Source organism: Podarcis vaucheri (assembly GCF_965113315.1).
Source record: "Podarcis vaucheri genome assembly, chromosome: 8".
Classification (NCBI taxonomy): domain Eukaryota; kingdom Metazoa; phylum Chordata; class Lepidosauria; order Squamata; family Lacertidae; genus Podarcis; species Podarcis vaucheri.
The window spans coordinates 41,010,626-41,036,802 of NC_138766.1; the positions used below are offsets into that span (position 1 = coordinate 41,010,626).

The 26,177-nt window shown below is 41.6% G+C and overlaps 1 protein-coding gene across 3 annotated transcripts in view; it reads left to right on the forward strand.

Moving 5' to 3' along the window:
- RTTN (rotatin) overlaps positions 1 to 26,177 on the forward strand; it is a 92,192-nt gene that overhangs the window by 34,009 nt on the left and 32,006 nt on the right. For all 3 annotated transcript variants that reach the window (XM_082235256.1, XM_082235257.1, XM_082235258.1), the window contains exons 28-37: positions 1,118 to 1,337; positions 3,955 to 4,083; positions 5,318 to 5,422; positions 8,064 to 8,222; positions 10,281 to 10,352; positions 15,603 to 15,795; positions 18,167 to 18,249; positions 20,166 to 20,274; positions 21,898 to 22,096; positions 24,030 to 24,120. In XM_082235256.1, coding sequence (XP_082091382.1) covers positions 1,118 to 1,337; positions 3,955 to 4,083; positions 5,318 to 5,422; positions 8,064 to 8,222; positions 10,281 to 10,352; positions 15,603 to 15,795; positions 18,167 to 18,249; positions 20,166 to 20,274; positions 21,898 to 22,096; positions 24,030 to 24,120 — 1,360 coding nt within the window. The remainder of the gene's footprint in view (positions 1 to 1,117; positions 1,338 to 3,954; positions 4,084 to 5,317; positions 5,423 to 8,063; positions 8,223 to 10,280; positions 10,353 to 15,602; positions 15,796 to 18,166; positions 18,250 to 20,165; positions 20,275 to 21,897; positions 22,097 to 24,029; positions 24,121 to 26,177) is intronic.

Sequence of the window (26,177 nt, forward strand, 5' to 3'; positions counted from 1 at the left end):
AAGAGACCCCAAAGCATTTTATGAAATGTGCAGTCACTTCCCATGGCCAGCTGGGCCTAAGTACTGAACTGGGAGTGACCCCTAAAACACATCCAACACATTTCTGCTGCTGCTGCCGCCTGCCTGATTTCTGCTTTGGATTTACTTTATTCTGGTTCTCCATCAAGGTCCATTAGACTGGCAGGTATCATTTCAGTGGTGACCCCACTTGAAGCAGCCCTGATTTTTTTCCCCCTATTTAGCTTTGTGTTGTGCTGACTTTTAATGTATGCTGGTTGTTTGCTACTGCTGCTTTTTTATTATTTCTGTTCTGTTTTGATTCTTTGTAAGCCATATTTTGAGGGTTTCTCACACTGAAGAGCAAGGTGTATCTTTGTTACATAAATAAGTTTTGTCAGCTGTTTCTGATCTTTCCATTGAGGAACCCTGGGGCTCTCTGGAACACAGGTTGAAAACTGTTGGCCTGAACTGATGATTTAGGGGCCAGAGCTTTGATGAAAAGTAAGAAAGACTTTTTGAACTTGGCCAACATGTTTGCAGTCAACTGCATGCCTTAAGGCTCACAGGCAGGATGATGTCCTGACGAAAGTGAAGATTGGACAGTAAGGTGTCTGCTCATGACTATTAGAAGGAAGAGCGCGCCAATGTGTTGGCTTGTAATATTCTTGTAGCACTTAAGCACCTTCTGCGTGAATGCAAGCTACAGAACTCTTGTTTTGTGGTCTGCTTTTTCTCCTCTTCTCCCACTGTTTGCAAGTAGGAGTTATTATTTGTGGATCAGTACATACATTACTTAATGCCAGGGCTGAAGCTCTGGAGATTCTGCCGCCATGTATTGGCTGGACATCTCTCCAGCTTCTTCAAGCATTTTCTCAGTTATAGTGAGGTCCCTGTTATATCCAGCAACATAAAATGCCACAATATGGTGAGGCTTTCATAGTCTGCCATCATTCATATCTACCTCCTTTGCATGCCCCCTTTCTTCTTCTAGTACATTAGTGTATCTGAACTTAAATTATATGAACTATAGATTTAAACAGTCACTGTTGCTATCCAGTGAGTAAACTAATTAATTAATATATAATGCTAGAACCTTGAATCTTACATTTCGTTGCAGGAAAGACCTAGAGCTTACTGGCTATTTCCGAACAGAACTTGCTCTTAAACTTCTGCAGTATTTACGAGTAACAGATGCCCCCCATTTCTATGGATTACCTTCTCTGGAAAGAACATTAAGAGGCATGGTTCATGTCACTGCACTCCCAGGCTGGAGTTCGTACTCTGTTACAATGGAGCCATTCGCCATTTGTAAGAAATACTTAGCAGGGCTTCTTGAGGTTAGTGAATTATGAATACAGATCTCAATGCGAGCAGTAAGCAGAATGCAGTGGGTTGGATCCATAATGCCCTTTCCACAAATGGAAGGGCTGCTTCTGTTTGTGGCAGCAAGTAAGATCCAGTAGATGCTCCCACTCAAGTCCTTCAGAGCGGCTTTACTGGAAGCTCAAGAGGAAGGATTGATTTTATGACCAGCACCCCCTCCTCAACACATGTTCAGTGGGTTTACGCTATAAGCAAAGTTTTGCTCACAGGAAGCCTGGATCCAAGCCTATGCGTTCACGTCTATTTTTTTTTTTACTAATGGATATGGAACTTCTAAAAATACTGTTATATAATCATAGCTTATAATGATTACATAGGAGGCTGCTGCTTTGTTCCTTTGGAAGCAATAAATCCCTGGCTTAGTGTGACATCCAGGCATAGGATCATGGGTTATTTTCCTCCCCATGAAACTCCCCACACTGTAAAGCTATTGGGAAAGTATGTGTTTATTCAAAAAGGCATCAGTGCAGCAAGTATTGCAAGATAAGATGTAGAACTTGAGGAAGTGGGGCTAGGGAGAAAAACCACAGGATGGACTGTGAACTCTTGGCAGGAAAGATACCAACAGGCAAGGAAGTTTTGCAAGCTAGAAGAACTACAATTGCCATCACCCACCTGCTCACCCACAAACAGCACTGATGGGACAACTTTTGAATGAACTCGTTTATATTTACATTTGTTGTTTAGTTGTTTAGTTGTGTCTGTCTCTTCGTGACCCCATGGACCAGAGCATGCCAGGCACTCCTGTCTTCCATTACCTCCTGCAGTTTGGTTAAACTCATCCTGGTGGCTTCGAGAACGCTGTCCAACCATCTCGTCCTCTGCCATCCCCTTCTCCTTGTGCCCTCCATCGTTCCCAACATCAGGGTCTTTTCCAGGGAGTCTTCTCTTCTCATGAGGTGGCCAAAGTATTGGAGCCTCAGCTTCAGGATCTGTCCTTCCAGTGAGCACTCAGGGCTGATTTCCTTCAGAATGGATAGGTTTTCTCTTCTTGCAATCCATATTGACATACTGTTCAGCAAAGAATATTTCATTTCATTATACAATAAAGCTGTTAGGTTTCATTTGAAAGACGATAGATAAACCCATGGATAAGAAGCAATAAAAGCTGGTTGTAGCTTCCTTTTGATGTCTTTTTGCCACAGCAGTTCTTCTGGCATTTAAAGCTAGGCAGAAGTTTGTAAGTAATGCAATAGAATAAAGCATGTGGGCTTCCTTAGTCTCTTAGGTCTCCAAACTCTTTTGGAGGTTTTCATTATGAAGCAAGAGTTCCTTTAGGTCAGAAATGTTGCCATTACTGTCATTATGTAACAAACGTGTTAATGTTTTTTGATAATTTGTTGTGGTAAAATGGGGAAGAAGTGGGAGTTTAAATCTGATTTTGGATTCTATGTCACTTTGATGTATAAATAAAATATTATTTAATAGACTTCTGCTTTTCTTTCTAAATTCAGCTCTTAAAATGTCATTGTTGGCTAATAACAGGGCTGTTTCTAGAAAGGGCTGGCCTTTTACGTAATTGTTACCACCGAACGGAGTGCAGATGTGGAAGTCCTGCTGATGGCTGATTACATAAATTAAAAATGGGATGGGATGCCGTGATGCATCTCTAATTGGTGACTAAATCAGATGAGATCTCAGTGTAGAGTGGCTTCTGAAATTGGAGCCATTTAATTGAGGGGTGGGTTTTTTTGGTCTGCTTTGTATTTCTTTCAAAGAAAGCTAGTAGCTCTTACACAGCTTCCCATCTGAAATGGTCACTGAACAGATGGTGACTGCTTCTGCTTTTGTACTACAGGCTTTTAATCTCTTTAAAAGCAGATTTCTGTGTTTACTTTGCATATCCCCAAAATGACAAAAATTAATGAGCGTCTCTGTATTATATTTGTACAATCCACAAATAGTCTAAAAATTATTGAAACCCTAAATTACTTAGTGCAGTGTGTGTGATGCCGAGCTAGAAATGAAACAACCGGATTTTGTCATGAAAATAACCTTCTAGTCTCTTGCCGAAGTATCTAGCCAAGAAGCAATATCAAGCTTCTCATAAGAAATACAGATTTGAAGTGCAGTACTCCTACACTAAACATATGTAGTTCACTCTTTCCATAACTAGCAACAGAATTGTAGTCTTTATCTTGCCAGAACCTTACATACTGCTTCATTATGTTTGTGCCCGAGACAGCCATAGATATCGTAATATTATCTGACTTAGGTAATAGATTTCCCTACCCCCTGCATATGCTGACCTTACTTTGTTACAATTCTGCTTCTTTTGGTGGAGGCTTGTTGAATGTAATAGTAAGATGGGGGAATTACCGATCCAGAAGAAAGAGATAGATGATAAGAGATAGATTATAAAGTGTGAACGAGAGTTGCTTGACACAGGAACAGGATTTAGAAATGTCTGCTTATAAAACTGCTCTTGAAAACGGCATGGGAAAGTGTCTATTTAGTGAAGTTAAAAACCTGTTGTCTTTGTGGGTGCCATTGACTCACATCTGCAATTCAGCTTACATGCATCAGAATGTAGTTTGCGGTTAAGCTGCCGTTCTGTGTTTTTCTTTCCAGGTCATCTCATCTTTTTATGTTGAATGGGGAGGAAATGCCATGTCTTTCATGGGGAAAGGTGTCACAAAGAGCGCCATCCTTTGTTTGCTTCACTTGTCCCATGAAATGATGTCTCAGGCTCCAAATGCGGTAAGAGGAATAACAGCGGCCCTTGTCTCTTAGCTTAAGCTACTCGGATAACGTGCAGTTACTGACAGTTCTAATTAGCTGTCAACTCTGTGCACCACCAGTACTCTGTGATAGCAGATTTGCATTTCAATGGGTGCATTTGTTATTGGGGTCCTTGGTAAACAATTGTAAGTCTGAGTGTTAACATGAGCACCGTGGTCAACCTTTGCTTCTTCAAGCTGTATACAAGTGCGTTCATGGAACAAAAAACCATCCTTAGTTTCCAGACAGGAATGTGTTGCTTCAGTAGCATCCAAGTGAGGCCATAACAGTTGTAGGGAGGAGAAGAATCAGTGTATTAAAAATGTTTTTCAGAAGATGGTTTGATTATATACTTGGTGATATTAATATTCATTTATAGAATGTGGGGCACAACTTGTTTAATATACGTAGTTTATGTGTTCTTTGCCCTATACTAAAATCCACTGGAGTGGAAGTAGGAAAGGGTAAACCTTGGAAACTAGTACAGGGTTTCCCAAACTTGGGTCTCCAGCTGTTTTTCGACTACAGCTCCCATCATCCCTAGCTGGCAGGACCAGTGGTCAGGAATGAAGGGAACTGTAGTCCAAAAACAGCTGTAAACCCAAGTTTGGGAAACCCTGGTGTTTTCCAACCCCTACATGGCCTGGTAGGGGTCTAGCTCCTCAACCCCCAAGAAATAAATATTGAGATCCCAATTAAGACTTGGAATAAATAACAAGAAAATTGTTTCCCACTGCAATGTCACTCCTATACTGGAGGAAGTTAGGCTAGAGCAGCTGAGCATTTCAGCTCCTTGCAATTTTCTACTCTTCCCTTGGCATGAAATTGTATTTCCAATCTAGTCTGTTCAGCAGTGACTTTTCAGCCCGAGCAGCTCAAATGACTCTTGGCATTCATGTGGCTCAGACAGGTTTAAACTTTGAATAGGTAGTTGTGTGTCAAATGAAAATTCTGCATTGTAACCAACAAGTAGCAATTGAGGACTATTTATTTAATTTCCTTCCAAGATATCATTATCAGATTACACATGGCCTTACTGTATCTTATGGTGCCCTTACCATTGGGATAGAGTCTCCTGTCTTTGCTCCTTATTGTGGGTAGTACCTTAAAAGTGTACACTAATGCACAATGTTAAATGCTGGAATAAATAATAACTAGATTGTGTAATATGAAGGCTACCTTAAGGTTAAGGATTCATCTGTTTATCTTTTAGGACTGGATACCTCTCTGGTTCTTGCCATATAACAGCGAAGAACAAGTTGTTTCTCGGCAAGGCTTGGCTTGGCTGATTCCATTATGGGTAGACAGAGATCCAGAGGTCAGTAAAACTCTCACTGTTGTTTCATGCTTGCAATACCACAAATATGATGATGTTGTCCAATCCTCACAAGGTCAGTTCTGCATTTTTCATGGCAAGTGTACCATTGCTGCCTGGCAAGTTTGAGCAGCCAACTTTCCTCCCAACCTTGGAGGTGTGGAGGCAGGTGAAGATTGTCCCAGCAGTTCTGTGGTGATTTAGTGGATGCTCAGTACAGAGTGAAATGCTCTGCCCTCTGGAATCATAAGAGCCTTGGCAGGGAAGGTGTATTGCGCTGTGCTAAAATTGGGAGAAAATTCCATGCATTGCTTCCACTGGAGTACAAGTAGTGTTGCACCCATCCTGCTTTGTCTCATGTCCAACTCTCCTCCTGTATAGCAGGGGGTAGGGGAACTGATTTACGTCAAGGACGACATTCAAACCATTAAATTTTCCCCCACTATACTTCTCTCCCTCTGGATTCTTCCTACTTGAAGGTTGGGGTAGCTGTTTGGTGACTGGAATTACTTTGTGGTTTCAACGTGAACTGTTATAGTAGGAAGCTGACACCAAGGAGCTTCACAACCAGTTGTACACTCACCTGTACTACAGCAGGTCTCCCAAGTCCCACTTGTAAAGATGCCCAAAGGACTTGACTGAATAATTGCAACATGTTGACAAGCTGTATTATGGCATCTGTCAGTATTAATGAACACTGTATGCAAACTTGTTAATTGTACACAGCTAATAGTTAACTCATATAAGCTTTCTTTCATCCTCTGGCACCTGTAGTATTTTTGATGCGGCTTTTGGCGCTTAACAAATTGCTCAACCCTGGAGGATAACAACAATGGGTAATGAAGGCTAAAGGCTGTACATTTTGCTTCTTGAAACATTTGTCCCCTGGGTAAATTGAACATGGGAGAAAAGGGAGATGACAGCAGAGGAAAATATCAATTTTTCATAGCAATATTTTTTTTTGAAGAGACAAGAAAAGTGGGGAGGGCAGAGGTGAAATAATTTCTTCCGTTCCAACAGTACCTTAGCTACTTATAAACTAAGTTGGCATTCAAGAGAATAGCTGCTGTTAACAGCTTCTTTTGCCTTTCAGTGCAAAGATCAATATGAGAAACATGAACTGCAGAACAAAAGCCTCTTTCACCTTTTCTGCTATAATACATTGCCTATTTCTGCCAAAAGGAATTTTGCATATTTTGCTGCAGGATAAGCCAGCCACCTCTCGCAGATGGCAGTGTCATTTGCTCCTCATCCATTCTTCCTAAGCATAGTAATCTCCCGTTTGTGGGAAGAAAAACCAGGCATTCCATTTTCTTACACATAGCAATGCATCTATGCATCCACAGTTGTTCAGTTTTTCTACCCCCCTCAAAAAAAACACCCCCCCCAAATTCTATTGAAATGATGATGATGATGATAAATAATAATAATAATAATAATAATAATAATAATAATAATAATAACAACAACAACAACAACAATAACAATAATAATTTTATTATTTCTACCCCGCCAACTCTGGGTGGCTTCCAACCGAATATTAAAAACAATAAAGCGTCAAACTTTAAAAACTTCCCTACACAGGGCCGCCTTCAGTTGTCTTTTAAAAGTGAAATAGTTGTTTATTGCCTTGACATCTGCTGGGAGGGCGTTCCACAGGGCGGGTGCCACTACCGAGAAGGCCCTTTGCCTGGTTCCCTGTAACCTCACTTCTCGCAGTGAGGGAACCTCCAGAAGGCCCTTGGCGCTGGACCTGGATCTGGGCTGAATGATGGGGGTGGAGACGCCCATCTGGTAAAACATCTGAGAGCTCTGTTTTGAGCAGTTATGTTCTTAGAATTCTTTGCAAGTTTTGGGGATGGTACAAGTTGACATTAGGTCTTAAATCAGGGTCGCCAACCTTTTAAGGCTCATGGGTGCATTTGCAAACTGGGGAAACTCATGGACACTGCACATGCACAACAGTGAAACAGACACCATGGCATATTCTGTTGGCTACAAGAGGATTCGGCTCTCAAATGTAATTTCAGCAGAGGAAGGGGTGGGAACCTCAAGGGCACCATAAAATGTATCCATGGGCATATTGGATGCTATACTAGAATGATTATCTAAAATATAATTGGACAGTAGTCACTGTTCAGCAGTTTCTTGAATGAAGGGTGCTATCTTTCCTTCTTGATCTCAGAATAATTCAGTCAAGAAACAGATTTTCCCCCATGCTATTTTAACAATAGTATGGAGGAAAAGGAAGACAGGACAAAGGTGTGGGGTGTTTTTTTTTATTAGTCTTACCGATTCAGTAAATGAATGAATGGTTTTGTGTTCACCTTACATGCATTACTATTACTGTATCAAACATTACCGTATTGTACCTTTTGAAACTTTGCTTGTCCTACATACTTTTACAAGCAAGTTTTACATTTCCATAAACTGTTAGGTCTTTGTGACCTAACTTTTTATTAAAAATATTCCATAACAGTCTTGAGGCAAAATGTTTTAAAACCAGATGATTGGTTTTAAGAATCAATTTGCAGTTTTTCAAGAAACTTCTAAATGGTGGGGAACGTGGTCTAAAATGCAATGTGGAGGTTAGAGAAAAGTTGGATTTTAATGTGTAAATGGTTTTGATTTTCGTTAATTCTAGGTAAAGTTCACCTCCCTCGCCATAGGATCAGCACTTACATCCCTCGAAGTAGGCTGCTTCGCGTTGGCTGAAAGCTGCCAGAACATATCAGGAGGCTTGTGGGGAACGGTGATTAACATCCTGCTGGACCAGTCTGAATGCAGCATGGTCCGAAGAGAGGTATGTAAATTCTGTTCCCTGTAAAATGGTTTTTTTTTAATAGTTCTCTCAAGTTCTCTTATAGCACACTCCTTTAGGTGTCTACTCAAAAGTGACTCTCATTGAGTTCAATAGCACTTAGTCTAAGATAAGTGGATACAAGGTTGCAATCATTTACGTCACTTTCTCGGAACAAGCACTATTTGACTTGTTCTGTAATTTTCTTATTGTGGAAACTTCGAGATAACTTTGATGTGCTTGTAAAATTGCATGGAATCCAATAAATGTGTATCATCTCTTCCTTCACACTCCCCATTTGAGCCTGTGTATTGAGTACTGAAGATTATGAAGAGGAGGAAGAAATACCCAACATCAGCAAAACAAGATTGCGTACACAGATATTTTCTGCTTTTGTCATCTGAAACCGAAATACAATTTAGGTGAAACTAGGGCAGGTTCACATTTAGACTTTTAAACTGAGTTTGAACAGTTCTCCCTCTGTCAGTGTCATGGTCCACCCTGGGCGCTCTGATTCTGATCTGGAGCACTTGAGGATGGGGAGTCAAAAAGGAAGATGGGTGCAACAGAGCCTGCTTGATGAAGCACCCCCACCCTGCACCCAGAATTCAAAGGAGGGAGACCCAGGGGCTGCCCCTTCCCAGACTGTGGAGGATGATGGAGGAACAGAGTTCAGGCTTCTGTAACAGAATGGTTCCGAAGATCTCTCCCAAGGAGAGATGGCACATCAAAAGTGGAGACTCATCTCCCTCAATGAAGGGAGGGTGGCATGCTTGCAGAGACAGTAAGTTGCACAAGTGGCCAATCCTTCTCCACATCTGTTTAAAGCTTGGCAGGAAGATGGGGAAACTATTCATCGACCCTATAAGAGCACCAGGGCTAGATTCTGCTCTTTCGTAGATGCATAATTTGTTCTGTTGGACTGCCATAATAAAAGTTTACTTCTCTATGTACAAGTAAACACCTCTGTTGCCTGGTTTTGGACGGGGGCCAGGACAGTCTTGTTCATCCCCTTTGAAGTACAATATTGCATAGTGTTGGTTCTCTTTCTGAGAGACCACCATTCTAACACTATTTAGAGTGTATCTAGGCATGCGAAGGCAAAGTGGTAGAAAGCGTGCTTTGTTTGGGTGTGCCTGGAAGCAGTGACTAAAAGTACCATGTTCCCCGATTGGCTTAAGACACTTCATAGGGTTGGATTCAGTGTAGCTGCTGTAGCGCTATGGTGAACATATGGAATGACGAATCATTCTCACCCCTCTCCTCCTCCCACCCCACTCCCCTAAATCTCTTATGGGGGTTCTCCCAGCCCTCTGGAGTATATCTGGTGATGCTGTGGGGCACACACAGGAGGAGAGGGGTTAGTTAAATATCACCTATAACCTACATTGATGGTCACTTCAAAAAAGAGCAAAATTCCTGCTGTTATAATGGCATTTTTAGATACGTCAGGTAGAATTTATTATGCTGAATGTTTTGGCGTTTTCTTTTTAAAATTTCATTAAAGAAGCTCTTCAGCTATTGGTCACACTTCTTTATTTTGTGATTCAAAACAGACATCTTCACTGAAACGTAGAGGAACAAACATGAATTATCATAATTTTTCCCAACACAGTGGAAGCCTACTGTTTCTGCACTATGTAAACAAACAAGGTTAGACATGATAGAAAAGAAAGTAATATGCAGAAATCAATTTTCAGAAAACCTTAGCAATTAAAGAAAATTATACTAAAAATAAGTCAAGTACATGCAGTTGTGTATTTTCTGTGTAATGGATGTTTCAGCTATTCATGCTTTGTCCTCAGTGAAAATTTATCCTAAAAATAAAATGGCACTTCCCCCTCCCTCAACTTGACAAGACAGCATAACATTTGATTTTTTAAAAAATGACTCACTGAGTAATCAAAATCCAAATAGCTTCTGAATTCCTTAAAATAGAAGGTGAAAGCGGCCTGAACATTACTTTTGATTATAATAGTGTATATCTGAAACAGCCTTCTTGTCTTCAATTATTTAGCTGCAGCCAGGTGGCACTGTTGATGTTTGATTTTTCTTTTGCAGGCTGCATTTATTCTTCAGAATCTTCTGGTGATTCCACTGCCCACTGAAGAGGTTAAAGACTCTATTTGGCAGGTGACTAGTTGACTTGATGTGTTTCCATTGCTCATCAATATAATTGCGTCCAATATTTTATAACCTTGTTAGAGGAAAGAAAAGGGTACAAGCTGTTTTAGATGTACTTTAGAAGTGAAAATAATGAACATTCTTACCCTGTTTTCAGTAAAGATTGGGACAAGCAAAACAATTCTTCCACCAACATTCTTTCTCTACTGGACAAAACCAAAATATCATCGTTCTCAAATTATTCTAGCCTTACAGAGTGGACTTGCAATTTAACCTAGGGCTTCAGCTAGTTAAAGAACACTGCCAATTTCACTTGCTTTTAATATGAGGGATGTATTTAATCTTTTTTCCCATTACCATAATGGGATCAAAGTGTGTGACTTACGTTTGGAGAGATGATGGATGTAATTTGTTGATGCATTTTATTTTACAATATTTGTTTTTCAACTATGATGGTTTTAAGAGATGTTCACAACAGCAAAGTCTGATGTGTGGGTTGATGATACTGCCCTCACAATTACCCTGAACCAATAAGGTGCATGCAAACATTGGAAAAAATGTTTCTGGAATATTGCTGTCCTGCTTGTCTTAGAGAATTCCTGAGATGAGAGAAACAAGTGTCCTCTTTAAAGCTGACTGCAAAATACTAGGTGCCATTGTGGGATCAAATGATGGTGCCATGTGGCTCCTGCCTCTGCCTCCCTCAAAGTCAGAGGCAGAAAATGGGAGGTACTATGGAAGAGGAATTGTTTGAAGCCCTTTTCTAAGATCACCAGATGTTGTTGCTCTGAGCCATGGGTAGGCAAACTAAGGCCCAGGGGCCGGATCTGGCCCAATCGCCTTCTAAATCCGGCCCGCAGACGGTCCGGGAATCAGCGTGTTTTTACATGAGTAGAATGTGTGCTTTTATTTAAAATGTGTCTCTGGGTTATTTGTGGGGCATAGGAATTCGTTCATTTTATTTTCAAAATATAGCCCGGCCCCTCACAAGGTCTGAGGGACAGTGGACCGGCCCCCTGCTGAAAAAGTTTGATGACCCCTGTGAGTCTGAGCAGATGGCTCCAGCTATTCCCAGCCCTTGCCACGGTGGGCATTAACTCTTGTGGGCATCTTGGGGGAAGGAGGTCTCAGCCAGCTCCTCAGCCCTCTTGCTATTGTTGCTGTCTCACCAGCATCTTCAGCAACAGCTATGGGAAGAATGGGACACAGTCGGAAATAGAACACCCTATTTTTGGTCTCCCTGGGGCGGGACTTCCTCACATGGGCTGATGGCCAGCAGTTGTCTCTCCTGGCAGTGCTCCCCTCAAATGTAGTGGTCGCAAAGGGAAGCAGGAATTTACAGGTACTCCATGTACTAAAGAGCTTTTGGAATAATTGACTTTAAAGCATCCCTATATAGCAGCTCCAGGGACCCAGAAAGATTAGTTTGGGAAATGAAATTCCTGTTTCTAGGAGGGAACGATGCCAGCACGGATTAGTACAGAAAAAATTGGTAAACTGCCTATTTGAGCTTGTCAGTTCTTTTGAAGCTGCATCTTAAGGCGTTTTTAATAGGTTTGTGAAATACCTTTTAAACATTTTGTGAATGCTTTTAAAAAGAACTGTTTCAATAGTAAATGTATCCTTTTGATCATTTTTTAAAAAATGGATTGGATTCAAATAACCACGATCAGAAAGGAAATAGCCACTGGCAGTGTGGTCTACCAGCACTTGTGCAGGCACCAATAACACTATTCACAGCTTTGCAAGAGTAAAAGACGGACATCTTAGGGTTTCATTTCATCCCCACTTGGTGCTTTAAAATAAATGTAAAACAATCCTCCTGCGAGCAGGAAATATCAAGCCCTAGCCTTAAAATGGATGCTAAGTTCAAACACTTCTCTGTGGCCTAGATACTGTTGTGTGGCTTAGCCAAGGCAGGAGGATAAACTTAGCAGGAGTTATTTAGAACCTATTTCCCCGGGAGTTTCTTGCAGCAAGCAGACCACTCTCCGTCTTGTACAGTAGATCCATAATTATGTGAATTGTATCTCTAGAACCTACTTGTTCTGGCAGAGTGAAGATAGATATTATTTTAACATTGAAAGATCAGTATAGTTCTGAAAACCTATATTAAATACCTCCATGGGATACTATTGAACTGACATAGGTTTTTCTTTAATGGAGTTCCAATTGCAGAAAAAGGAAGAACCATCATCGACAAAAGTGAGTTTTCCGGGAGCAAATAATTCATGCAGTTAATGAGTTTGGGGGCTTTTTTATGGTCCAGAGCTGACTTTAAGCATATTTTTGACAGCAGGTTAAGACCTTCTCAGGCATTTGATGGAGTGTAATGAGTTATCCTGGCCTAAGACTGCTGATGTTTTTGCCATTTGCTATTCTTGATGTAATTCTATTTTTTCTTAGTGCATTAATTATTGCTGTTTTTAACTGTATTTTTATTCTGTTTGTAGGTTGCCTAGAGACTTTTTTATATTAGGTGACATCTGAATAATATAAATAATATATTTTAATATACATTCTGTTTATAGCATTGTAGCTTGTCTAATATAACCAATTAACTTGATTGCACAGAAAAGTTCACGTGTTCAGTGGCTTGGATCCTAAGATAAGTGAATATGGAGAAAGTGCCTGGAAGGTTCCCCTACCTGATGTTGGATTACTCTTCTTTCATGCCAGCAGCTCCCTGCACTCCACTTTGTCCAGAAGGCCCCTCTGATACATCAGGAGCTGCAGGGAGGAGAAGAGGATGGAAAACTCCTTCCGTGAACTTTATGTTCACTTATCTTGGGATCCAAGCTGCTGGGAAGTTGGAAGACATTGGCAGGATCAAATGCATTGCAGAGTCTCTGTTGATTCCTTCTCTAATGCTACTTTGCTCTCTTTCGTGGGGATGATCCCTACAATCCGTGTACAACCTCAATACAGTGGTACCTCGGGTTACAGACGCTTCAGGTTACATACGCTTCAGGTTACACACTCTGCGAACCCAGAAATAGTACCTCGGGTTAAGAACTTTGCTTCAGGATGAGAACAGAAATCGTGCCCTGAAGGTGCGGCGGCAGCAGGAGGCCCCATTAGCTAAAGTGGTGCTTCAGGTTAAGAACAGTTTCAGGTTAAGAACGGACCTCCGGAACGAATTAAGTATGTAACCAGAGGTACCACTGTATACTCAGTGAACACTGTTTGTGATGGGTGGTCAGGAGTAGGGAGAGTATTTCTGTGTAAAGTTTAGAGCTTCTATATCCAGGCACATCTATTTTTCCCAGTTGCCATTCATGCATTTCAAAGGATTTTCAAATATACCAGAAGTGTCTTAGAAAGGGGTAGTTCAAAAGGAGCTCCTGCTTTTTCTTCTTCTTCATTTTAATAACAGAATATATTCAGGGTTGCTCCCTTACATTCCTGTAAAGGAGATTAAAAGATAATTGGACAGTTTTGAAGTAGCCGAGATGAGATTACACACACTAAGGTTTAGAACTAAACTACCCATAATTATTCTCATTCAATTTTAAGCAAGTTATTTCAATGGAATTACCATATATGTGTTCTGATAAGTAATTTATTGTGGGAAACATCTCAAAAGATGCCGATATATTCTTGACTAGTCTTTCAGGGATAGATGGTGCTACATTATGCTTGGCGTACCCCCCCCCCCAGCCATTCCTGTAAACTGGCCATTTTTAGCACCTGGATGATTCTAATTCAGGTTAATATTTTACTGATAAGTTTTTACAGATACAATTGGCATAAGCAATAATATTATTATACTCTTGATTTAGTAGTAAACCGCTCTGGCACTCTGTGGTGTGAAAGGAATAGATTTCCTTATATTGATTTATAATCTATGGCCACTTGGCTCAAGACTTCCATGGGAAATCACAGTTTAAAAACATGAATAGATTTTAGTAAATCCAGTGATTTAAATCTTATCACAGATTGAACATATACAATTTTTCATTGGAGCTGTTGGTCTGGTACAAGTGTTGATACCAATGCCGTAATTGTAAAACAAATGTGTACCTGTATTTAGGATGATTTTACAAGAAACAAATTATTTGTCTGTAAGAGAGATTATGAAATCTGATATAATTTATCCTCCCCTCAGTTTTTCAGTATTTATTTTAAATAGGTTGATTAACATTGATAACTATGCAGTGATTTGGCTAAAAATAAAAAGGTTGATATATTATAGTTCTCTGCTTAAGCCAGTTTAGACTACACTTATCTCCATGGAGAATGTTGCAGAAAGGGAAGGGAACTTTATATGGTGTTATTTAGTGGTATACCAAATAGTACACAAGATAAGGAGATTAAAATGTTCACTGCTTTACCATCCCAGCAGTTATTTTTTTCTGTTATCACAGTTCAGTAGATTCTTAGCTTCCCTGCTTTTGAAATTGAAATCCTTTCTGCAGTCAATAAATCAGCACATGTAATCCCAAGTCATCAGATCACAAGATGTTATGTACTTTCAAGGTGACTGAAGTCACTGCACACACAGATTATAAGGTGTGACTGACTCCAGTGGGTTTTAGCACACCCCTGTGGCTGTGAAATGCTTGGCATAGAAATTGTAAATTGGCATCAATGGGGCCGAATATAAAAACTTTGACTCAATGTCATCACGCTTAGAAGTCAGCAGAATTCCCTGAGTAGGTAGTTGTCATGCTTGAGTCAATGAATGCACATTACTGACATCTTCTGCATGTAGATTCCCATCTTGTAATGTAAGTTTACTTAAAAAGAACTTCACAGAGTTATAAAACTTATTTTTTATTCTGATTGCATTTCATCTCAAACAAGTATTGAAGTTCTTTCTTACCCTGCACTGTGTTCAGCCCCACAAACAATCAGGTGTGAGGGTAGGAGTGTCGGGAGAGAATTATGCAAACTGTATAAATTAGCAGGATTTGCGTGATTTCCCCCAGACGTTAGTATTATGCTCAAATCTTTCGTGAGTAAGAACGACAAGGAATGTCCTACCTCTGACCAGTTGAAACCCTGTTCAGCAGCTTCTCCGAGTCCCAATTCTCCTGGCATAAGTTGGCAGCAATTTTGTTGTTTAAAATGAAGCTGAGATTCTCAGAGATGAATTCTGTGGATATGCTTTCCTGCATTTTCATGGATTCATGGCATCAACCCTTACTATTTCCCGCTCTGACGGAAGAGGTGTTCATTCTCATTGGTTGGGAATCAATGTTATGAGGGTCTTTTTAATGACTATATATTTTTATATATTTTACCCCCTGCCGCCAGGGACCTTGTGTGCATGATGAAGAATCTGGTCTATCTCTCACTGGAAAAACCGCCTTGCAGGCTCTGTTATATCATTGTCGCTTCTACGAGCATTTGAATGAGATGGTGAAACAGTGCTACTTAGGTCGATATACATTTGATCTGCATTGTTCCTTGGGAGGCAGCCAGGCAGCCGAAAAGAGTAGCATAAATGGTAAGTGACACTTCAAAGAATTCATTTGGTTTAAATTTTGGTTGCGGTTCTATGTGTTCTCAATACATTTTCTCCTTGTGATTTTTTGTTTTGTTCTGTGCGAGTCTTCTAAAAGTATTATCCTTTTGTGTCTCAAAGTTAAAATAGTCAGCCAGTCTCTTGAAAATATAATACCACATCATCTGGTTCAGTATCCGAGAAGCAATTATGAGGTTTTTAAATGTGTTCATAGTCAGAGGTGGAAGAAGCATATTAGAGATAGCCCATTCCTTCCTTCGTGAAGGATAAATAATGGGCTGTAGGAGAAATGTAAAAAGAAAACAGAAATCTAATTAGAACATCAAGAAGGATGAATCTCCAGTACAATGGCAAGAATTTGAAAAAGGCAGTACGTGGGTTGTTATGACTATGTGCAAGCATTTCACTTTTCTGTTTCTAAGCGGTTGTCTTAGTGATGCCCTGTGAATAATTCCATATTGGGGATAACGAAACAGGCTACTTCCAGATCATAGAAAGCGTTGCTAACACTCCATAGGGAATGAAGTCTGCTTCATAGGTACACTTTTGAAGTCCATGTGCTGAAACATAGAAAATGCTAATGCAGCGAAGTGGGTGCTTGGAAACATATGTCTCCTACGGATACGCTCTTCAGAGAACCAGACTGGCTGCAACTCCCTGTGGAGGGCCCACTTGGTGGTGACCCTGGTTTTCTTGCTATGTCACGTGGGGCAACAGCAGCGCGAGCCTTCTGGCTTTGCTGCTTTGCTCAGTTTGAAAAACAGCTTGCTTTCCACTGTGGTGGGATGGGAAGTAGTGAGCTGTTGCATAAATCAATATATCAGGGACGTGTGCTTGTAAAGAATAGTGGGGGTGTTGATTCCTTAATAAGGCCCATAGGATGAATTTATGTGAGGATTCATGATGCCTGATTCACGGTTGAGCTTCAGCACTTAAGATTTTGAAGCATTGGGGAAAGCTGAGAGGAAGAAGCTAGATTAGAGAGCAGTGCTTCCTTGAAATTTATTTCCCCCTTCAATTCCCCCCATCCCCAGGAGTTAGAAGGAAAAATATTGAATTCCAATGTGGAATGCCTTGCAGTCAATTTTTATTTTATTTTATTATTTTATTTTATTTTATTTCTGTTGTTAAAAACAAGCAACAAGTTTTTATAGCTACGGGTCTGCCATTTTTGGCTAGCCAAGCCACAAAATTGGCATTGGTTGGACCTGATCTGACAGATTTGCAGCCAGGGAATTTCAGGTACTTTAGCATCACTGCCGAAGGAACTCCCTACCATCTTTCTTACTAGGAAGTGGGTGAAGAGTTGCCAGAGTGGCCATTCTGTGGCCGAGGTGCTCCAGATACCACTTCCAACCTTTCTTCCTCTCGGAGCTGGCGAGGAAGCAGGGTTCGTTGTGCAACGACCAGAATAATCTCTGCTCATTTTCTAAAGCTTTAAGGCTGAAAAGAAGGCTGGTCGAGGGCACAGTTGCCATGGTGAGCAAAAAATGTGGAAGCCTATTTCTAGCCCTTATGGCTGTGAAACATAACACAAAAATTGGATGTGAACAAAAATCAGGACAGTTTATTGCAGCTTGGCGGAGGCAAGCAGTGGGAAGAAGAACTCGAAAGTTCTCAGTTACTGATTGATTAGTTCTTTCCTGTGGCTCCAGAATCTGATCACTTCATAAGATCAAACTGGAACCCATCAGCTTACTTGTCACACTTTTTAGTCATATTGATTAATAAATGGAACAGAGAATTTGCAAAATCACTCTAATCAATGTAGTTTCAACATAGATTTATGCTATATGTATTCACCCACCCCCGAAGCATAGCTCTATATTGTCTAATGGCTTCTGTCTACCCTGCTCTCCAGCACAATATCTGTGTTTTGCAGTTTGTGGAATGTTTGAGAGATTCTTCCCTTTTGTTCTTAAAAAAACAAAGGGATTAGTGTCATTTTTCTTTGCTAATGGATTCACCAGCAAAGCAAGAGGTGAGCATATAATATAGTGGTTCTTGAACTTCTTTCTCTGGGCCACACATTCAGAATAAAAATTTGCTTGTGCCATTTTGATTTTTTAATTGATAAGAAATTCTTCGTAAAACAAACAAAAAAACCAACTCGTAGCAGTGCTTGATTTTGAAAATATAGCCTTCTATATTCTGTGTGTATAGATAGATAGATATAGATAGACAGATAGATACTATACTACACTGAAATATTTAAATGTTTCCTTGATTGTCCTTGCCACACTTGCCATCCTTTCCTGCTACACCAGTGTGGTGCATCACACCCTTTGAGAACCACTGATACAAGGTGTTTTAAAAGGCTGCCTTTTTCTCTCTTCTTCCCCGCCCCCTCCAGATTTTGACGATTCACTTTCTCTCTGGAGAGTAGTATCTACTCAAAGTCAATCTCCAAGTTCGCAGTCAACCTCTGACACTGTGGTGAGTTCTAAAATGACAAGTTACCACTGTAAGGGGAGCTCAATACTGTTTAATTGGATTGTTGGAAAAGCAGAGGTCCCATTTCCCAGATAACACGTTTCTGCCGCTTATTTCACTTACACAACCACAGCTTTGTGTGCTTGGCTGGGAACAATTAATAAAACAGAAAGTAGGTGGGGTGGGCCAAAAGATGGGCCAGTGGGTGGTCTGGGTGCAGCTAGGCCCCCTCTCCCTACAACCTTCCTTCTCTGCTTTTCTGTGGGGCTGGACTGGGCTCCTCTGTTCAGGGTGAGAGAGCGGCAGCAGCAGCAGCTACAGGAAGCAGCTGAGCAGCAGCAGGGAAAACTCAGCACACAGAGAGAGACCTGTCAAGAGATCCAGTACTGTAAGCAAGCTGGAGGTTTTAACAGCTCCCTTTGAGTTGGGTTTTCTAAATAGAAAGAGAACAGGAAAACCCAGAAAGTGGAGTGGGGCAGTTGGGGTAATTTGGAAAGAGAGGTTCTTTCAAAAGAGGGGAAGCTTTGCAGGGGGAGAACAGAAAGTGCAGCAGGAGTTGGTGGAGGAGAGGCCTCAGCCGCTGGCAAAAGATTGAGAAAGGCTGAAGGAAGGAGAAGAAGCGAAGTTATATGCTTCCTAAGACCCCAGTAAGCAAGCTTGAAGGACTTAACAGCCAGATCTTGGGAGGCGAGGGGTGTTCTGGGGGATGTTGTGGATTTATGTGGTTTTGTTGATGCATGTGATGTCCGGAAACGTGAACCTCACATAAGATGCAAGTTACCTGCACTTCGTCCCATAACCCCTCCTCACGTTTCCTTTTCGGTTTCTAATCTTATTTATTTTACCTAGTGTTTGTTCCAATTTTAACAAATTGAAAGCTATGGGTTTTCACCAGGTAATAATAGAAGTATTGCACAACTTACTGTGACTTCTATGACTGTCAGTAATTCTGTGAGGAAGGGTATGTGAGGAAGGCCCTTTCATCCTGAAAAATAGTTCACTCTGAAAATGTGTTAACTGTGTTGCTGTCTTGTAAAAAATAAAAATAAAAAAAATGTCCACGAATAGCTTTATCTTCCATAGACAGGCTGCTGTGTCATATATGACATATCAAGAGCCCCCCCCAAAAAAAACCCATTTTCACCTGCTCGCCTGGAGGCAATTCTTATTCACCAGTGGTGCGAAGAATTTGCATGTGTATTGTGAGTGTTCTGGTTTAGATACTGGAAAATTTCTATGTTCAGCCTCCATCCCACTGGCAAGCCATTATTGGAAAAGGCTTAGCTGGTGCAAGAAGCTAACAAGACTTATTTTTATAACTAGCTGAAATTATTATTGATTTTTTATGTATCTTAAGACCTTGTTTCCCTTGAACTCTAAAAATCCAAAACATCCAAGTAGCACAATTTAGGAATAAAGAACTCTGTAACTCTGTGATGTTTTCTGGGAGTAAATCCTTTTCACTAAAAATGCCTAAAAAATCTAGTTTTATTATATTCCATCCTTCTGTTTTTAATTATGTAAATTACTAACAGCGCAAGCTGATGCTGGGCAGAGCCAGCTATTTTTATATACCTAACCACTGAAGTGATAGAGGTAATTGCTTTAAATTTAGGCTGCATTTCGGAGATCAGTGAATACAATTGGGTTTGTTCTTCCCTCCCCCTCCCCCCCGCATCAATTCTTTCTGTTCACACATGGTGCTCTTTGGATTCCAGCAAATGAAAGTTGCCCATTAGTAGAAGCATGCGACTCTCAACCTCAGGGTTGTGAGTATGATCCCCATGTTGGGCAAGAGATTCCTGCATTGCAGGAGGTTGTAGTATATGACCCTCATGGTCCTGTCCAACTCTGATTCTATGAATATATATGGACATTTGTTAACAGGAGGCAATGTAATTATTGGTTCTACTTCCTAGATCATTTCCTCATTGTCATCTCCAGGCTGTGCTGTGCAACTGCAGCTGCCCACCTCACCACCTATAGCTAGAATTTGTGATGTGCCACTTAATCGGCTCATGGCGCAAGGTAAGCAGATGTAATGAAAATGATTCATTTGGAACAAATCACTAACCATGGTCCTGATGCATGCCAGGGGCTCTTTCCTACCAACCCGCTCCTAACAGTAACTTAACAGGGACATGGGTGGTAATGTGGTCTGAACCACTGAGCCTCTTGGGCTTGCCGATCAGAAGGTCGGCGTTTCCAATCGCCATGATGGGTGAGCTCCTGTTGCCCTGTCCCAGCTCCTGCCAACCTAGCAGTTCTAAAGCATGCCAGTGCAAGTAGATAAATAGGTACCGCTGTGGCGGGAAGGTAAATGGCATTTCCGTACGCTCTGGTTTCCGTCGCGGTGTTCCGTTGCGCCAGAGGTGGTATAGTCATGCTGGCCACATGACCCGGATAGCTGTTTGTGGACAAACACCGGCTCCCTTGGTCTGAAAGTGAGATGAGCGCCGCAACCCCGTAGTCGCCTTTGATGGACTGAACCATCCAGGGATCCTTTGCCTTTATCTTTTACCTAACAGTAACCTCCACTCAGCCCCATGTTGTTGCTCACTTTTGCAAGTCTCACAGTGTTCAAGCTGTGGAGAGGATGATAAGGTAATAGTTGAATGCACAGGTCTTCCTTCAAATATCTCAATATTGCACAGTTTAATTTTGAAGAGCTCTAAACCGAGTGATTCCCCAATTTCCCTGTCCCCCCCATGGACCACTTAAAAATTGCTGAAGGCCTTGGTGGACCACTTAACAATTTTTCTGTCTATAGCAATTGTGCTGTGCTAGACGCTATATGATTTTTAATTGTATTTTTATTGCTTTTTCTGTTTCTTACATATTGTATTTTATTGTACGGCAATTTGCATGCCATAGAATTCAAATTGCAATGCAATAAAATACAATGTAAGAAATAAAGGAAGCAATAAAAATACAGTTTAAAACCACTGTGACTATTTGATGCGGACATGCTGCGGACCACCTGAATGAAGCTTGAAGACCTTAAATTGGGAACCTCTGCTATAAACTGTATTGCGTCCCACCCGTATCTAGGAACCCTGTCCTCTCCACTCCTGTGGCCTCTAACCTGGACTGCTCATATTTATCCCAAAGGAGAGGCATTCAGTTCAATAGCACATCAGCAGCTCTTGTGTGACATTTCACATATGATGTTGGTTAGAGCATAGTGCTGATGATGCCAAGGTTGCAGGTTTGATCCCCATATGGGACAGCTGCATATTCTTGCACTGCAGGGGTTGGACTTGATGATCCTCAGGGTCCCTTCCAACTCTACAGTTCTATAATTTTCATTTCTATGATTTCAGACGAAACTGATGGGAATATAGGAAGCTGCCTTATACCAAGTCAAACCCACTGAGTCATCTAGCTCAGTACTGTGTGCACTGACTGGCAGCAGCTCTCCAGGGTTTTCAGGCAGGGTTCTCTCTCAGCCCTTCCTAGACATGCAGAGGATTGAATCTCGGACCTTCTGCATGCGAGGCAAATGCTCTGCCACTGAGCTCTGCCTTTTCTCCTGCTCGGCTCCTCAACTCGTGTCCGATGAGAAATATACCGCCTTGTTTTATGTAAATCCATTTCCAAGTAGCAACACTACCTGCTTGTTTTGTTCTTTCTCTAAATTGTGTGTTGTAGGTCAGAGTGAAACAACAACGACAGTGTCTTCAAGTCCGCATGACTCCCCGCAGTCTACCATCAGACCCAATCAGTGTGCGGTGGTCACCCCCCCTCTCCTGTCAGCAGTGTGCGGCTTGCTGGACAACCTGCTGACTGTCACTCCCAAAGACACCGGCGTTGCTCTTCAGCAAGCACAGACACTAACTGCTCTCAGTAGGTAAGAGATCAATAGCTATTGAGGTCACAGACGAGAGACTGAATGGGACAAGCGCTACCCAAAGCCTTTGTTACAGATATTGATCGAGCCGCTGAGTATTCTGAGAATTCAAAGTTATCCTTTTAAAATCGAACCAGGAGAACCACAGCATTTTGCAGAAAGTAGAGCAGATTTGAAATCTCTTTATAGTTCAGCTACTTTTACTTTACTTGGACTTTTGAGCAAAGCGGTAACTTGTCTTTTTATTACGGTGGACGATGAAGTCCTCAGATTGCATGCTACAAGCATAGACAAGTCATGCTAACTGGAACACTTGCAAAAGAGTGTACTTTGGAAGCACTGGCAGATACATTGGTATAAATCCTTAAGGTGTTTATAGGCAGTGAAACAAGCGTTGTATGGTAAATGTGCTTGTGATTTATTTATACCCTCTTAGCATCATTATTCAAGAGGGACAAGAGAAACCTTAGTTGCTTAGTCTGCTAATAACATAGTGACAGATGCCAAGAGCTGATAGCTCTGAAGTCCCCAGTTCAAATCTACCACTGAGCACAGACTTGCGAGAAGACCTAAAGCCTTCATTCTAGGAGTATTGCTATTTTTATCATCCTGGCTGAACTGTAGCAACTTACAGTTTGTCTCCAAGGAAACAACATCCCACAGCTGACTGCAGTGTATTGCACTTCCCTTCTCTGTAATAAGCGTAGGACAGCCTTTTGAGAGTCAACATCGTTTGAGTGAGGACTATGAGAGGTGGAATCATTAGGATCCTAGCTTAAATTAGACTTTTAAATAGGCTGCTGCTGCTAAACCTACCACATCTTCTAGAATGTTCACTATGTATGTGGACATTTCCTCAGGTACACATACAGGCTTTCGTCTGTTTGGACACAACTGGATGCCATTTTGAATCAAGATGGCAGGCTGAACCTTTCAAAGCATCACTGAAACAAACTTTTATGGGAGACTACCAGATTCCCGCGGGTTAAGGAAGGGTTAACTGGGTTGGGGAATGAGCACGAGCTTTGATGAAGGCAGGGTACCAGTTTTGTTTGGGACATCAGTGTGGGGCTTGGACTGATTTAATTGTCTCCTCCTGCCTCACGCTCCTGATCAAAAACCCACACCACTTTCCCTACTTCCATCTGCGTTTTTCTGGAAAGAGAAAAAGTCTAAATTCTGTCATTTTGGGCTATTTTAGCTCCCAGTCATGTCTTACCTAAGACTTTCACTAGTGGGTAGAAGTGCTGTGCTATCCTCCCTCCGGCAGATGGCATAATGTGAACTGCAGCCTCCAGCTGAACATTGAATCACTTCAAGCCGGAGTATGAAACCTGTGGACAAGTCCCCTCATCCATCATAAATGGCCATGTTAGCTGTGGCTCCTGCAAGTTGCAGCCCTGCATCATCTGGAGGGCTGCAGTATTCCATCCCTGACTTAGACATCCTGTTTGTGTGACTTGTCCTATCTTCTCCACCCCACCCCAAATTTTTGTTTGTTTCTGGAGGGACAGAAATTGCTTTTCTTTGCAATTTCCTGTCATGCTAACATGGGGAACCCACTTACATTGTCCTTTCTATAGTGGAGGGAAGGAGGTGCACTAGGCTTTTGCAAGGCAAGGAACCCAGGTAACATATGAGTGAGGGCAATGTTTTGAGGGTGGGAATTACTGTCTTTGAAGTATCTGTTGTCTCACACATTCTTAGACATGCCAACAGTCTAGACCAGGGGTAGCCAGTGTGGTGCCCTCCAGATGTTAAAGACTACATATTTCATCACCCCTTGTCATTGGCCATGCTGGGCACAGGATGATGGGAGTTGATGTCCAAAAGCATATGAAGGGTATTATAGTCTGGGCTACAGTTCTACATTGTGTCAAAATGTTAAGTTTATGCCTGTGTCCTTAACGCAGTTGTCTTTGTTTCATGGTAGTCTAGTAAATTCCAGCTTAATAGAGAGATGTATCTTGGAAATGAAAGCACCTCTTCCTCAGCCTTTTCATATGGACTACACAAAAATTCAGGTTGGTGGCATACATATTTCTTTTCTATTCCATTCTCTTGAAGTGTATGGGTAGGATGCAGCACATGTTTTAATTATTGAAAGGCACAGGTTTACACCCTAAATGTGCTTTAAAAATACAGATCAACTCTGAAGTAAAGGCTGTTGAGTTGAGTGGAGGGTTTTTTTCAAGTCAGTGAGTTGTAGGGTTGCATCCTTAATAAGCTTCCATTTTATTGATTCAGTGAACCCCATGAAAGGTGCTGCTTCTTTTTCTTCTCTTTTTCTTTTTTTGAGAAAAATGTGTTTTTGCTTAAGGGAAAACAATTAGAATTGAGTAAGAGAGTTACGTACAACTCACTGTCAAAAAGAAAAGGTGTTGGTGGGAGTGTTAAAATGCAAACCCACAGCATTTTGCACTTTGTATAGTGGTTGTACATGTATGTGGGGGTGGGTTGCAGAAGGGGGCAGGGCGAAGTGGAAAAAACATTTCCCCCTTTTAATCTCCCGGCTTCTCTCCTTGAATGCTATTTTACTCCTAATGAGCCATTCCCCAACCTGGTGACCTCTAGGTGTTTTGGATTACAACTCCCATTAGACCTGACCAGTGGTCATGCTGACTGAAGCTAATGGGAGCTATATTCCAAAACATCTGGAAGGTAACAAGCAAGAGATATCCGTAGGACAAGTGTTGTGGCTCAGACAGACCACCTCTCTGCTGCAGTTGAGAAGCAGCAGTCGTTTCCAGGTTTGGCTTCCTTCTGCCAGTCACCCTGGGCCTACAGAGTCAAAAGGAAGCATCATCTGGCCTTAGCCAGCAGCAAGAAGACCAAGTTCCTCTGGGAGGCTCCAACCCTTGCCTCCCAGGAAGGGGGTCAAGGGGGAGACCAGCATGGTACCATCTTACTGGCCAGTTAAGGAGCAGCTGTTTGAACCCTTGCTTTCTTTTCCTTCCCCATTATTTTTCTCTCTCCTTTTGACATCATGTTTCTGGGGTTTTTATGTCTTTTAGTAAAGCATTTAGGCCAACCCTCCTCCAACACACAATCCTTTTAAACCTCCTTTAGCCTAATTCATAGCCACATCAGAATCTGTACACCTTTCTGACACCAGTGTTAAGTTTTGGGGGATACTTGGGAAGCTAGAAACTCTGAAGAACAGTAGTCCCAAGATTTTTCTGCATACCTGACACAAATCCAGACCTGAAATGGTTTGGGAGGGTGGAGCTGGTAGGCCCAGATTGTTCCGGGCAACCCAATCCAGGACTGTTTTGACCTGACTCGACCAAAGCCCAGTTCTGCTCGAATTAGTCAAATTCATTTCAGGATTGGGGCTGTGGCTGAATCTGGAGCACAACCCTAGTTCAAAGCTCACCAATTCTGGTCAAAACTGAGGTTTAAAAATACGTGATTAGCAGCTGTTGGTTTCAGTTACCAGAGCAAATTCAGCTAGAAAGAGAGCAATGGCAGTTTAATCATGAAAGACAAGGGTGAGGAATCTCAGGCCCGATAGCTGAATGTGGTCCTCCAGGACCCTCCTCGTCCTAGGACATATCTTTCACTGTCCTTGCTCCATGTCCTCCTTGCTGGAATGGGATCTTGAACTGTGCTAATGCCTCATGTTTGTCTAGTAGATGGAGAATGGAAAGGTGTGTGTCCCTGGGTAGCAACAGCTTCTCACACACATACACACACTGCCGAAAGACATGTGAACGCTTGCTTGCTGTAGCTGAGAGAGCTGGTGTGCTTGCACAATCACGTGCCGTGAAAGCTCATCTCCGTCAATTATTCAGGAACTTTTGGAGCCTTGACTGGGTGCTCTGTAGTCGTAAAACTCCGGTAACTGGGTTATGCGGTGCAACTGAACGTGAGCAGTGGCATCAAAGCTCCTTTGATCTCACTTCTCCATGGGAATCTTTTTCTGAATGAAGGGAAAGATAAAGTGCGAGCTAGATCAATAATGTGCCACATCAACTGCAGTTTAATCACCTTTTTTTTTCACACGATGACTACCCGCTAGCTTTTCAGAAGTAAATGGGACATGCCATATATTGAAACTGTTGTGCTGCAATTGAAATTT